Below are 14,151 nucleotides of genomic sequence, written 5' to 3' on the forward strand. Positions count from 1 at the left end.
TTTTACTTACCCCAAAATGACCTGATATTAGAGAAGTGTGTGCTTCTCGAATTATCTTTACTCTTTCAGTTTGTGGAATGCATAGCTTCCCACAATGATATAGGAGTCAGTCTTTAACATGATAATCCAATTCTTCTACTCATTTGCCTTGACTTAAAGTTGCATATACATCTTTAAAGTCTATATCTTGAGCATATTGTTCAATGTAGCTCTCATGTAACACGGAATTATGCTAAAGTATAGAAGATGCATTTATAATGGGTCTAGATAACATATCTGCAACTTTATTGTGTATGCCCTTTTTATATCTGATGACTAAATGAAACTGTTGTAGAAAACCCATCCATCTATAGTGTCTTGATTGTTGCAACTTAGTTTGGGAGTGTAGATATTGAAGTGGTTGATGATTAGTATGTATTACTGTCTCTTTGCCCATTAAGTAATGTTTCCACTTTTTCACACTTTGTACTAGTGCATACAATTCTTTATCATATGTGGGATAGTTAACTACTGCAGAATTAAATGTCTCGGAATGATAACATATGGGTCTACCATGTTGTGTCAACACTGCTCCCATGGCATAGTCACTGGCATCTATTTGGATCTCAAATGGTCTTTGAAGATCAAGCAGTGCTAGCACTGGTGTTGTACTAATATTTTCTTTCAAGGTGTCGAAGGCTCTCTGCTATTTGCCTTCCCATTGAAACACCTTGTTCAATCATGTTAAAGCATGTAAGTGAGCTACAATTAAGGAAAAGTTAGAAATGAACTTTCTCCAATATTGTGCTGCTCCTAAGAAGCTCCTAACTTCTGTAGCAGATTTGGGTTTACGCCAGTTTACAATGACTGCCACCTTAGAGGGATCTATCTTCAATTCACCACCCGCTACTATATGTCCCAAATAATTTAAAGATGTTTTTCCAAATTCACATTTTGAGAGTTTAACATAAAGTTTTTCTCTTTTCAAAACATCTAGTGTCTACTTAACATGCTTTAAATGTTCTTCCCATGTTTTGCTAAATATCAGAATGTCATCCAGATATACAATAACAAAATCATCAAGAAAAGGTCTGAGTACATCATTCATTATTCTCATGAAAGTAGCAGGAGCATTAGTTAAGCCAAAAGGCATAACCAGCCACTCATACAATCCCTGCTTTGTTTTGAAAGCAGTCTTCCATGCATCTTGTTCTACAACTCTGACCAGATGATATACACCATGCAAGTCTAACTTGGAAAAATAAACAGTTTCTTTCAATTGATCCAATAGATCATCTATGCGAGGAAGGGGATAACTATTTTTGATTGTTATCTTATTCAGTGCTCGGTAATCAATGCACATTCTCCATGATCCATCTTTCTTTCTCACCAAAACAATTGGAGATCCACATGGTGATGTGGTAGGTCTGATGAACCCTTTCTCGAGCAACTCCTGCACCTGCTTCTTGATTTCTGCATTCTCTAAAGCGGACAACCTGTACATCCCAATGTTAGGTAATGGAGCATATTGCTGCAAACTAATTTCATGCACTATTTCCTTTTTGGGTGGCAGACCTTTAGGTTCTTGAAATAAGACATCATACTCTGAAATGACTTTTTCCAAATCAGCTCGTTGTTTTGCATCACAGCCCTCAAATACATTGGTTTTATCAGCTTTCTTTTCCTTTACAACCATCAGTAAAAATTGTTTACATGAATTTATCATTTGTTTCATCTGCCATGAGTTTATGAGAGTATAATTATTCTTGAGCTTATGATCTCTTACAAAATATTCGATTCCATCTTTAATGAGTAGATAAGTGTTCTCAGCTCTATCAAAAATAGCTTTTTTATCATACAAGTAAGGACTTCCTAAAATAATTCCACATATATCCAAAGGAATTATGTCTAACTCAACCTCATCTACAAATGCTGACCCAAAAGAAAACTTGAGTTTGCATTGTCTAGTCACTTGTAGTTGTGCTTTATCATTTAACCATCCTAATGGGTATGGTTTCTTGTGAGGTGTAGTCAGTAATCCCAACTTTCGTACAATTGCTTCAAAAATTAAATTTATCTGTGAGCCACTATCAAACAAAGTATCAATCTTTTGATGTTTGGAAATAACTCGAATATGGAAAATCTCATGTCTTTTTCTCTCATTTTCTTTATCAATAGCAGAGTGTGCAGAATTACTAGTAGATGCTTCAGAATTCTTACCTTTTATGCCTGCGGCTGCAATGCTTGTTTCATCTCCTGAGTCTGACCCGAAATCTTTCTGAATAGCTGCAACAGTCTTCTTCTTCTTGCCCTCGAACTTCTTAGGTCTCAGCTCCGGATGCAAAATCCAACAGTGCTCATCATCATGCCCATCCTTCTTACAGTGAATACATGAAGACTTTCTTTTCTGTGCAGTGTTGGCCTTCCTTGCTTTCCATTTTTGTTTTCTTTTCTCCTTATTCTTGCTTGCAGTGGGTTGGGATGATCCCCCAAATTCTGGGTTTCCATTCTTTCCTCTAGCTTCTAGATGTGTAGCTTGAACAAATACCTCATCTATACTAGTGGGATTAAACATGAGGATAGTGTGCCACTGATGTAGTTGTGTAGACCACTGATGTACTTCAACAGAGTCTCAGTTGAGTCTAATGAGATTCCTAGAATCAATGCTCTCTTCCTAAATTCTTGGGTGTAACCTTGTACACTTTGCCCTTTCAGTTGTTGAAGAGTTTTCCAGCTCATCATAGCTTGCTGCATGTAGGCCTGTGGATAGAATTGCATTTTGATTGTAGAAACAAATTCACTCCTGACAGAAATAGTCTTACCATGTCTCTTCATGTCAGCTTGGGTCCTGCCTTCCTACCAAACCAAGGCATTACCTCCAAGGCATAGGCTAGCCAGATGAATCTTGCTCTTGTCTGAATCAATACTCTGCACTATGCAATAAACATCAATTTTCCTAATCCAATTGTCCAACTTTTCTGCATTCAACTCTCCATCATATATTGGTAAATCAAATTTAACATCTAGTTTAATCAAAGATGTCTTCTTTTTATGTTCAAGGCTACTAGGAGGTGTGAGAAAACTTTCTTCTTTCCCTTTGCCTTTTGAGTGGTCATAGAGGAGAGACTCTTCTTCTCCTTTATCTTGTTTGGAGCCTGATGAATCTTCATCTTTATGTTTTCTAAAGTCCTTATACATTTCCTCTACCATGGACCTTATGGCCAGGAAACTATCTATAAATTGAGGATCTAGCCCCACAGAACCTTCCTCCGACATTGTCTTCTGAGGAAAGACTCTTCCAATTTCAGGATTAGTTTCAACCAACTCTCCTTCTCCTAATTTGAGCTTTGATCTAGTTAACATTCAACAACTAAATCCAGCACAAGCTTATCTAACCTTAACAACCTAGAGCTCTAATACCACTTGATCTGAAATCACTTATGAATGATCTCAATAAATTAATGTACGTATTACAGACTCATGTGCTGGTGTGTGTGTCTATATTATCTTAGGCAATGGATCGATAAGACTGCAAAATAAACAGACACTTGAAAACAGTAAGAGAAACACAGCAAGCAAATGAAAAACACAAAAATTTAATAAGGATTTCACGCAATCCTCCTGGGCTATGTCTTGTGGTCCAACTTTCAGTGGTGGCCTTTTTTGTTGTGTCATTGAGCAGAGTTTTTACAATGAAGAGCTCAATTTGAGTCCCCTGCAACAGATGATGCTTAGTAGGGTGGTACTTGGATTCCCCAAGCCACTGGAGTACACAGACTCCCCCTCAACTAGTCTTTAATGCGATGAGTCCAATTTGGTAGTTAGTTCCCAACAGATATCCTCACTGGGATTGCTTGAACCTCTCAAGACTTCTCGGTTTTTTCTGCTCGATGCTACTGTAGCTCTGCAGGTCAGCTCGACTTCTCTGTTCTTTGCTTCTTGCTTCACTCTCTACTCTGTCTCCTCTATCTCCTCTGTCTGTTCGTGGCGTAAAGCCAATCCGTCCCTTGACTGTTCGCTTCCTCTTCCGTCCCTTCGGATCACCTGCCTTTGTTCGCTTGGAATTCCCTGCTTCTATGTCATCGCCACTATGTAACGTTTCACAGAGAGGTGGCCACTTGTCCCTTCATGAACTGAGCACTAGCTCTTCCTCGAATGGTTCGTTACTTTGGTTATTCTGTGAAATGATTCATCTGCCAGCTCAGTGGTCAAATCGGACTTCAAACCTTTATATGCCTCAGCTTATTCTTCTGCCAAATCTGGTCTCCCATCGGGTGCAATCTCCACCATTTGATCTGGGGCCTCTAGATCCTACAGTCATCACTTTTATCGCACGGGTGACTTGCTCGACTGTTAGCCCGTGATGAGAGCGGTTTTCTCTCTCATCCGCCATACATGCGTCATCTGATATATGGAATCGCTTGGTGCTCTGACAAACCCGCTTACCGCTCGAAATGCCTCCAATATTCCACCTGTTTTGGAGCGTGGGACCCGCCTATCATTTTAGCACTTTTCCCATGGTTTCCTGGTTTCCCTTGTGACTGTGCACTCAGGGCCTTTCCTTTTCAAGGGGTTTTGTCTTGTGATGCATGATTAGCACTTTGCACATTAGAAACATCCTGTATTTCTAGGTTTGAGCCTCCCAACTGCCATTTTTGCACCATGCATAGTCCCCATGGGCCAACGGTTAGTGAACTTTGACCGAAGGTCCTTGTTATTCCATGCTTGCTGCAAATTACCATTATTCAGAGGTTATTTCCTTATAGCTCATTGTTTACAAGATTTTGAAGTCTGTCATAATTTGAAACAGTCATAGAACTCTAATAATTTTCAAGGATCCAATTCGTATCAAATAAAGCCTTCAAATGATGGTCCAATCAAATACTAATTGCTAAATAATAGTGGTCAATAAACAAATCAATTATTTAAAAAACTTTTAAGTTGTTAAAAATTAATAATAAATTACATGTAATTTTGTTCATAGAAAAAATATTGTTATCTTTATTATTCATTCAATACCTTTACTTAAAAATAATGGAGAAAGCTTGTTTTATTATTTTGATTATGTCTTAGATTAAAATTAGATCCTATTTTCCAAGATCTTATTGTGATCTCCCAAACAAAATGTACTAGTTCATATTCATTTATGATTGATTCTTCCATTAATGAGAAATCAATTATTGTGATAGCCTCAGGGGCTCCTCACTTGAGGACTGCAAAGTTCATCTTGTCTTCATATTTCTTTTAGTTGGTATTAGAGTAGAAAGGTTGGAGATGTGTTTACCTAAACCTTTGTTGAGGTTGTTTTCTTAAAGATCATCGTGGCAAAGAGAGTTGTGAAAAAAGTCTTTTGTGAATCATTATTTGTGGATAATTTTGAAACATTGTGAGTTCTTGAGTGTCATGGAAGAGTATGAAAACATTGGAAAACTGTGGATTTTCTTGTGGACAAAGCCTACAAATAGAAAATCGCATGTGGAGATGCTAAGCTTGCATTCTATAGAACACATATGGATTTGAATTCTATGCAGAGGAGGAAGAAACTTTGTAATTTATTATGGTCACCTGTTTAATATACTATTAAGGTCATATTATTTTCATGTATTAATTTTTTAACTCATGTAGCGACCCAATAGAGGGGGACCGAACTCTGCTTCCATGGTATACTAGTCTCCATGTATTAGCTGAGCACCATTAATCAGATTTTCAGTGTAGTGAGTGGGAGAAACTCACTATGAGTTGGTGTAACCAACGCTGAGTGGGGTGTGATAATACTTTCTAATATGAATTTGTTTAACTCATTCCCTGCCACCGTAACTATCACTCCAGCAAATCAAGTCATTGATAGCTCGAGGCGAGAGGAGTAGGAACCATCAACGTTGTTAAAAAATCCTCTGGCGTGGTCGAGGCATATTGAGTGACTGTCATAATTATTGAGGCGAAGTTTCGCAGCATGGGAGGTGATCTACCCCCTTGATCTTCAATATTGGGTATGCAGCAGTTGAATTGCATTATTGCATTGGAACCCTTGTCATTAAGCGCTTGTAGAGAGTTCATGATCGGTGTGAAGGCATGTGATAGAATTTTATGAGCTCTATTGATGGATGAGTCGTCTATCATTGACCTAATTTGGGATCAACGCAAGTCGATACATAGTGAAAGGTGTGTTGAAGAAAGGAAAGTTATGAATTTTCCAAATTGTGCATTGCAAAACACCCGAGTGACAACGAAAGGCGCCCTGATTGATTCTAGAGCATTGATGACCTCCATTAGGCAAGCGGTAAGAGCCCAATCAAAAGGGTATTCTTGGAACACGAGCATGTGGAATTTGTTCTAAAACCTCTTGATCGATATTTCTTTAAGTTAAAGTGGCACCCACCATGAGGCCCTTCATTGAAGAGTGGCACCCAAGTTTTTTTTAAGCAGGCTTGTATCTTAAAAAGAGGGGTTTTATATTATTTCAAGGAGAGCACCACCTATATTTTTTAAAGGAGGGGGACTTTGTTTATTTTTTTATTATACATGAATTGAGTCTTATTATTTTTTTTTTCAAGCCTTATAAATATATACATTTGAAGTTGTTGGAGGTCATCCTGAAAGATATTGGGAGAATATAGTGAATCCACTTATAGAGACCTATCTGAATGAAGCTAATAAGCTGGATGGTACAAACTATTTCAACTGGAAATTCAAGTTGTAAATAGTATTGGAGAGTTATGGCACTTGGACCATCACGAAGGGAGAAGAATAAAAACATGTTGCATGCACAATAGCCGCAACGTTCTAGGACTGGGAGAAGAGGGAAAAAAGAAAAGGTATTATTAAGGATTTCCGTGAAAGACAGTGTAATTCCTTATTTTCGTGATTGTCAGACCTCTAATGTGACCTGGAATGAATTGAAGGAGTTGTATGAAACTAAAAATACAAATTGAGTCATGTTTCTAAAGAGTGAGCTCGTGTATATAAAAATGGAAGAAAATGAATATGTTAGTGCCTTTATTCTCATAATTAAATACTTGAAAGATAAGTTGGAAGATATAGGAGAATCAATACCTGCTATTGATCTTGTGACAATCACCTTAAATGGAATGTCAGAGGACTATCAGATGTTTATCATAGGTCTTGCAGCAATGTAGAAAGTACCAAACTTTAAGGAATTGAAACATATATTGTTGCAGGAAGAAGAGAGGCGCAAGAATTTGAAGCCTCAGAATCCAGATTTGGCACTTGTGGCGAAGAATAAATTCTTCAAAGGGAAACAAGGAGGAGAAAATAAAGGTGGAAGCTCATCTTAGAAAAAGTCATTTAAAAAATCAAATCAAGGTATGTCATCTCTTAGAAATGATTCTGGAATAAAATGGTTTTACTGTGGTAAAAGTGGGCATCTTATCAGAGACTGTTATAAGAATAAAAGTGATTAATATAGGCATAAACATAGAAGATAGTCAAGACATTTTGCAGGAGAAGCCCTGAATTTTGATCTCAAAAATATTAAGTTGTTTGTGTCTAATGCCGTGCTAGCTGCTGAAATGGATGATACCAATACATGGTTTGTGGACTCTGGAGCTTCGATTCATATGACATGTAATAGGAGTTGGTATGAGAATTTCAAGGAGGTATGCAATGGTGCTAATATCTATCTTGGAGATGATCGCCCACATCAGATCAAGGGATGTGGGGATATTCCTATAACATTGCCAAATGGAAATGTCAGGCACATTCATAATGTTATGTATGTGCCTGGGATCAAGAAAATTTTGATCTTTGTGTCTATAATTACATATCAAAATCTAAAGGTTGAATTCTTCAAAACACATTGCATAGTGAAAGATTTTTTGGATCACTACAAACTTGTTGCTTCAAGAGTAAGAGTTGGAGGCATGTACAAGCTTGATGTCACCAACAAAAGTCATCAAGCACTGACTTCTATAACTATGTCAACCGAAATTCTTTGGCATGAGATGTATGGCCACATCAATTATCATGATTTCTTATTATTATAAAACAAAGAATGGTTGAAGGACTCCCTATGTTAAATAATGAATCTGTTGCCTGTGAAAGTTGTGCATATGGAAAAATTCACAAAGATGAATTCCCCTCTAATTCTGATAGGAGAAGAAGAGATGTATTAGAACTTGTGCATTTTAATGTTTGTGGACCCATGTAGACCAGATCCCTAGGAGGTGCCTATTATTTTCTATTGTTTATTGATGATTGCACAAGGTACACTTGGGTGTACTTCCTTAGGAAAAAGAGTGATGTTTTTGAGTATTTCAAAGAATTCAAAAACATGGCAGAGAAGCAAATAGGGAAGTTCATAAAGATCCTCCATTCAGATCAAGGGGGAGAGTACAGATTAGGGAACTTCACCAAGTACTGCAAGGATCATGGAATAGTGTAGCAATTCACAGTACCCTACACTCCACAGCAGAACAATGTTGCAGAAAGGAAAAACATGACATTGGTGGAGTGTGCATGGAGTATGATCAAAGGTATGAGCCTCTCCAATTATTTTTGGGTCGAAGCCATTAGTATTATTGTTTATTTAAAGAATATATGAACAACAAGGTATCTTGATCTCAAGACTCCATTCAAAACCTTGTATGGTTTTAAACTAGCAGTTCATCGTGTGAAGGTGTTTGGGCACAAGGCCTTCGCACATATTCTGAAGGATAATAGAAAGAAGCTTGATGTTAAAAGTATTAAATGCATTTTTATAGGATATTGTTCAGAATTTAAAGCATATAGAATGCTTAGTCCATCTACTCACAAATGATTTGTGAGTAGAGATGTAATTTTCCATGAATAGGTAGAAGAAGTCAAGAAAGATAATAGTTATGAAAAGTGGCACATTCTTTGTGAAGTATAATACAATAAAGCAGAACAGAGTGAGCAACAAAAGCTTGGGGAAGAATTCAGTGCTATGCACACCACCATTAGCCTTAGCCCACCTAGAGGTGGAAAAGTTCCTTCAGAGAACAAGGGTGAATATAGTGAAGTACGAAAGAGGTCTACTCGGCATATTCACATACCTGAATGCTATAAATACTATGCCATCATGACTAGTGTTTTGAATATCATAGAGCCCATGAGTTTTAATGAAGCTAATGAACATGAAGAGTAGAGAAAAGCAATAAAGGAAGAAAATGAATCTATAATTAAAAACAAAACATGGGAATTCATTGAACTGCCTAAAGGAAAAGAGTCCATAGGATGTAAATGGCTGTACAAACCCAATTTTAAAAAATATGGTAGTATAGATAAATATAAAGCTAGATTGGTGGAAAAAGGGTACTCACAAAAGGAGGGCATTGATTATGCAGAAACATTTGCATCTGTAGCTAAACTAAATACTATTAGATTGTTAATTGCATTAGCTACAAAGTACCATTGGAATTTTCACCAGTTAGATGTAAAATATTATTTTCTGAATGGTGATTTAAAGGAGGAAGTGCATTTGACATAACCTGAAGGTTTTGTAAAAAAGGGGTAGAAACATTTAATTTGCAAATTGAATAAAGCCTTGTATGGGATGAAACAAGCACCTATTGATCCAGACCTTTTACTTCAAGGATGCATATAGAATTGCATTTAAAATATCATGTAACCAAGTGAGACATACACGTAAAAGAAGAGGAAATCAAAAGCAACCATGAGATCAAAGGCACACAAACAACTTCATAACGGAGTTCACCCAGTGTGGCTTACGTTTTCGGGCGCTACTCAATGTGGGGAAGCCTCTTTCATTAGTTGGCAATGAAATCAAATTACAAGCAATTACAAATGACACCTTATACCTCCACTTCTGGGAATGACCTGAAAATGTAGACCTCTACTAAAGTAACAGGCTACACAGTTGGATTGCTGATGAAATATTGTGAAAAATGACTATAAATTCGGCCTTGTTCTGTGTTGGTGACCTTTGTCGCTCTAGGGAATCTTTTAGATTTCCTACAAGGTTCTGTACAGAATATTCCCTTTAATATTCCTTGGAATATTTCTCGAAATTCATGCACAAGTGGGGCACGGTTCGGCTTCGGGTTCTACAAGCAGTATGCGTCGAGTTCTGTCTGTCGCACTCCAGCTGTCCATTGCATTAGTTTGGTTAAAATACATATTGGATCATGGATATTACAAAACCCGCTGGTGGGCACGATGGTTATGGTGGTAACATTAAGGCTTTGCAGGCAATGGTCATAGGTTCAAACCCTTGACCTGCCCACCGATCGACATAATTCTTATATATAAATAAAATAACCACCCATCGGGCCTTGACCACGAGCGGTCTCACCTATCGATTAACCGTATGTGATGTGTGTGTGTGTGTGTCTATATATATATATATATATATATATATATATATATATATATATATATATATATATATATATATATATATATATATATATATATATATATATAGATAGATATATATATATATATATATATATATATATATATATATATATATATATATATATATATATATATATATATATACATATACATATACATATACATATACATATATATATCGTTGTAACGTGTAACAGTCACCGGCCCGAACAAATCCGGTCGGTGGCCAAACATTTTTTTAATTTTTTAATTCAATTTAGCCACAATTGCCCTTTTTCCCGCTAACTATTGTTGGGTTTACGAGACATTTTAAATAGGCGACAATTTAGTCACCGCCAGTGGCAAAAAAGGTGCAATTTTTCGCCTGTGACATTAACTGGATTGCCATTTGTCGCTCTCTGATTGGTTTATATGGATGACTGGGTTGTTGATGTGAGTTGCTACGTGTCACATTCTAGTTGGCTCTCCTCAATCCGTACGACCACGTCACTTGCTAACATCATCATCTGTATGGCTGATGTGAGAATTTGTACTACTGATGTCAACATGCCAAGTGTCCCTATGGGTCTTGCTTATAAAAGCTTTAGTTGTTTTTTAAAAATGTCAGCGGGCCATAAATTGTTCATGTGATGTCAGATTGAGGTGTCATCTACGCCGTCAGATTCAGAACGATGATCTCTTTGATTTGAAACTGATGTCACTATATTTCAAGTACTTTGAATATTTGGCCTTTTAGGATCCTTTTGGATCACATAGGTCATGGTATGAGAAGACAGATTCCTTATTTCTTCAGCAGGGTTTTATGAGAAGTCAAAGAGATCTAAATTTGTATACCAAATTTGATGAAGTGGGTCATGTAATATCGATCTTTTTGTATGTTGATAACTTAATTATTATAGTAAATTCAGTCAAACAAATTGATGAAATTAAGGAGTAGATGCCACAATTATTTGAAATGAAAGATCTTGGTGAGTTACATTACTCTCTAGGTCTTGAAAAGTGGAGAGATGTTTGTCAGACTTTTGTTTCTCAAGGTAAGTATGTCAGAGAAGTGCTTAAAAGGTTTAAAATTGATCAGTGCAAAACTTCTTTTGTTCCATTGCAACATAATGTGAAACTTCAGTTTGATGATGGATCAAAGGAGGTTGATGGTATAGTGTATAGACAGCTAGTGGGAAACTTGAATTATCTTACTACAACTAGACCTGACACAGCATACTCTATGAGTGTGTTAAGTCAGTTTATGGCTAGACCTCTAGAAAGCCATTGGAGAGCAGCAAAAGGAGTACTCAAGTATCTTAAAGGAACAATTGATTTGGTCTTAAGTATACTGATTCATTTGATGTTGAGTTAACATGTTACCCAGATTCAAATTAGGTTCGTAATCTAGATGATAGAATCTCTACTACAGGTTATGCATTTGGTATTGGATCTGGGATTGTTGTCATATATTGAAGCGTAATATAAATCTTGAACAACTTGTGAAGTTGATTGGTTAAGGATAATTCTTCAAGAAGATGGAGAAGAACAAAAAAACGCTACAATTATCAAATGTGACAACCAGAGCTTGATCAAGTTAGAAAATAATACAATCTTCCATGCAAGGACAAAGAATGTTGATGCTCAGTTTCACTTTATTAGAGAGAAGATACAGTGCAAGGAAATTTTTATTGAATATTGTAATACTTGAGAAAATGTTGCCGACATTTTCACAAAGAATTTTTATTGAATATTGTAATACTTGTGAAAATGTTGCTAACATTTTCACAAAGCCCCTTGGGAAGATGAAATTTGAGCTGTTTAGGAAGATATTAGGTGTGGAAATGAATCCTTTCTCTATTAAGGGGGAACTTGACAATAATGGAGAAAATTTGTTTTATTGTTTTGATTATGCCTTAGAGCCTATTTTCTAAGATCTTGTTGTGATCTACGAGACAAAATGTACTCATTTATATTTGTGTGTGATTGATTGTTTCATTAATAAGAAATCCAATAGTGTGGCAGCCTCACAATCTTCTCACCTGAAAATTGCAAATTTCATCATCTTTTATCCTTCTATTTTTTAGTCCTTTAAGTTCATGATAAAATAATCAAAACATAAGATTTTTTTTTTTTTTAATTACTATTTTTTTTTTATAATGTAATATAAGATTGATATAATGAAACATATCAAAATATGAGAAATTAAAGAAGTAGATTTACTTGATATATTATCATGAGTCCTTGGATATTAAGCATAAAAATAATATAAAATGAAATTCTATCCATATAAAATTAAGTCAATGAACACATAATAAAATAATAGGAAATACATCAAAGACCTAATATAGAAAGCGTTTAAAGCTCAATAATTTAATAAAGAATATATATTCATAAATGTTATTCTTATCCATCAATGGTGCGTCTGCTTAAACGGAAATCTAAAAATCAAATGCATGCATCTAATAATGTAATATTAAGATGAAAAAATTAAAAACCTTAATAAAACCTAAAAGTTTAAACAGTTTAAATAATTTGTTAAAGGTGCTATTTAAACTCAATTGTCATAAACAAAGGACAAATCCCGGTTATATTAAGAATATTTGAATGTTTCGACCAGAATCTTTACATCAGAGATAAGATCGGCCTGTTTTTAGTAGAAGATAGTTTATATATATACACACTTTATAAGATACTTTATTTTACTTAGTTCTGTGGAAACATGTTTGACGCGCAGGTATGGACTGTTGGGGAAGAAGTTCAAGGATGTCTTTGGTCACACAGGAAGTTCTCTTCTAAGTGGCTTTATTTCTATGCCAAAGCCTCAGAATCATGGAGTCCCCTACTCTTTGACGGAGGAATTCGTTAGTGTCTATCGAATGCATAGCATGTTGCCAGACAACATCCTCCTCAGAGACATTCATGGAACTTCAACCACTTCCAAAACACCTCCGGTGCTTAAACAGTGAGTTTATAAAACACTTCACCTGCTCAAAGAGTGCATTTATAGGAATTCTTATCTTGTAATTTCTTTCCATTTACTTTGTTGATCTTAAGGACTGTAAACACCATCATCATCTAATGAAAAGATGATGTTTTTTCGACTGAAAAAAACACCATCATCACTTACAGAAGAGAACACAGGCTTACTCGCGTTAGCAGTTTCATGGATTAACCAGAGCATGTAGCATTTATTTCGTGGATTTAATTTTCATGTTACAGGATAGACATGAGGAAGCTCCTCGGAATTTCTGGAGAAAAAACGTTATCAGAGATTGGTAATGAAGCTCAAATTGTATCAATGGGCCATCAAGCCTGTGGTGCGCTCGATCTCTGGAACTACCCTGTGTGGATGAGAAACGTCATTCCTCAGGACCCCAGTGGCCAGGACAGACCTGATCATGTAGACACGCCTGCACTTGAGAGTAAGATATCATTAACTCATATCCCTCTCTCATAATCATATTAAAATAAGTTGAATTTAGGATGTGATGTTATGATCTGATAAATTTGGATGTGATGTTATGATCTGATGACTTTTTTTTTTTCAGTTTATCGTGACAGGGAGAGGAGTGTATCACGGTACAATCAATTCCGTCGCAATATGCTTATGATTCCCATTGCTAAATGGGAGGACCTTACAGACGATAAGGAGGCTATCCAAACCCTGCAAGAGGTTTATGGTAGCAATGTTGAAGCCTTGGATCTGTTGGTGGGCCTGATGGCAGAAAAGAAGATTAAAGGTTATGCAATCAGCGAAACAGCTTTCTTTATCTTCGTGCTCATGGCATCACGGTGGGTAGTATTCCTTTGTTATATTCAATCCCTAAACATAAC

General features: G+C 36.2%; 1 protein-coding gene across 1 annotated transcript in view; it reads left to right on the top strand.

Moving 5' to 3' along the window:
* The window catches only part of LOC149244713 (alpha-dioxygenase PIOX-like), a 40,221-nt gene that overhangs the window by 25,514 nt on the left and 556 nt on the right, over window positions 1-14,151 (top strand). The window contains exons 8-10 of the mRNA XM_089368052.1: window positions 13,052-13,279; window positions 13,537-13,739; window positions 13,866-14,109. Coding sequence (XP_089224178.1) covers window positions 13,052-13,279; window positions 13,537-13,739; window positions 13,866-14,109 — 675 coding nt within the window. The remainder of the gene's footprint in view (window positions 1-13,051; window positions 13,280-13,536; window positions 13,740-13,865; window positions 14,110-14,151) is intronic.

This window comes from Pinus tabuliformis, chromosome 8, assembly GCF_031772625.1.
Source record: "Pinus tabuliformis cultivar Carrire ecotype Pingquan chromosome 8, CPIR1, whole genome shotgun sequence".
In the NCBI taxonomy this organism is placed as follows: Eukaryota; Viridiplantae; Streptophyta; class Pinopsida; order Pinales; family Pinaceae; genus Pinus; species Pinus tabuliformis.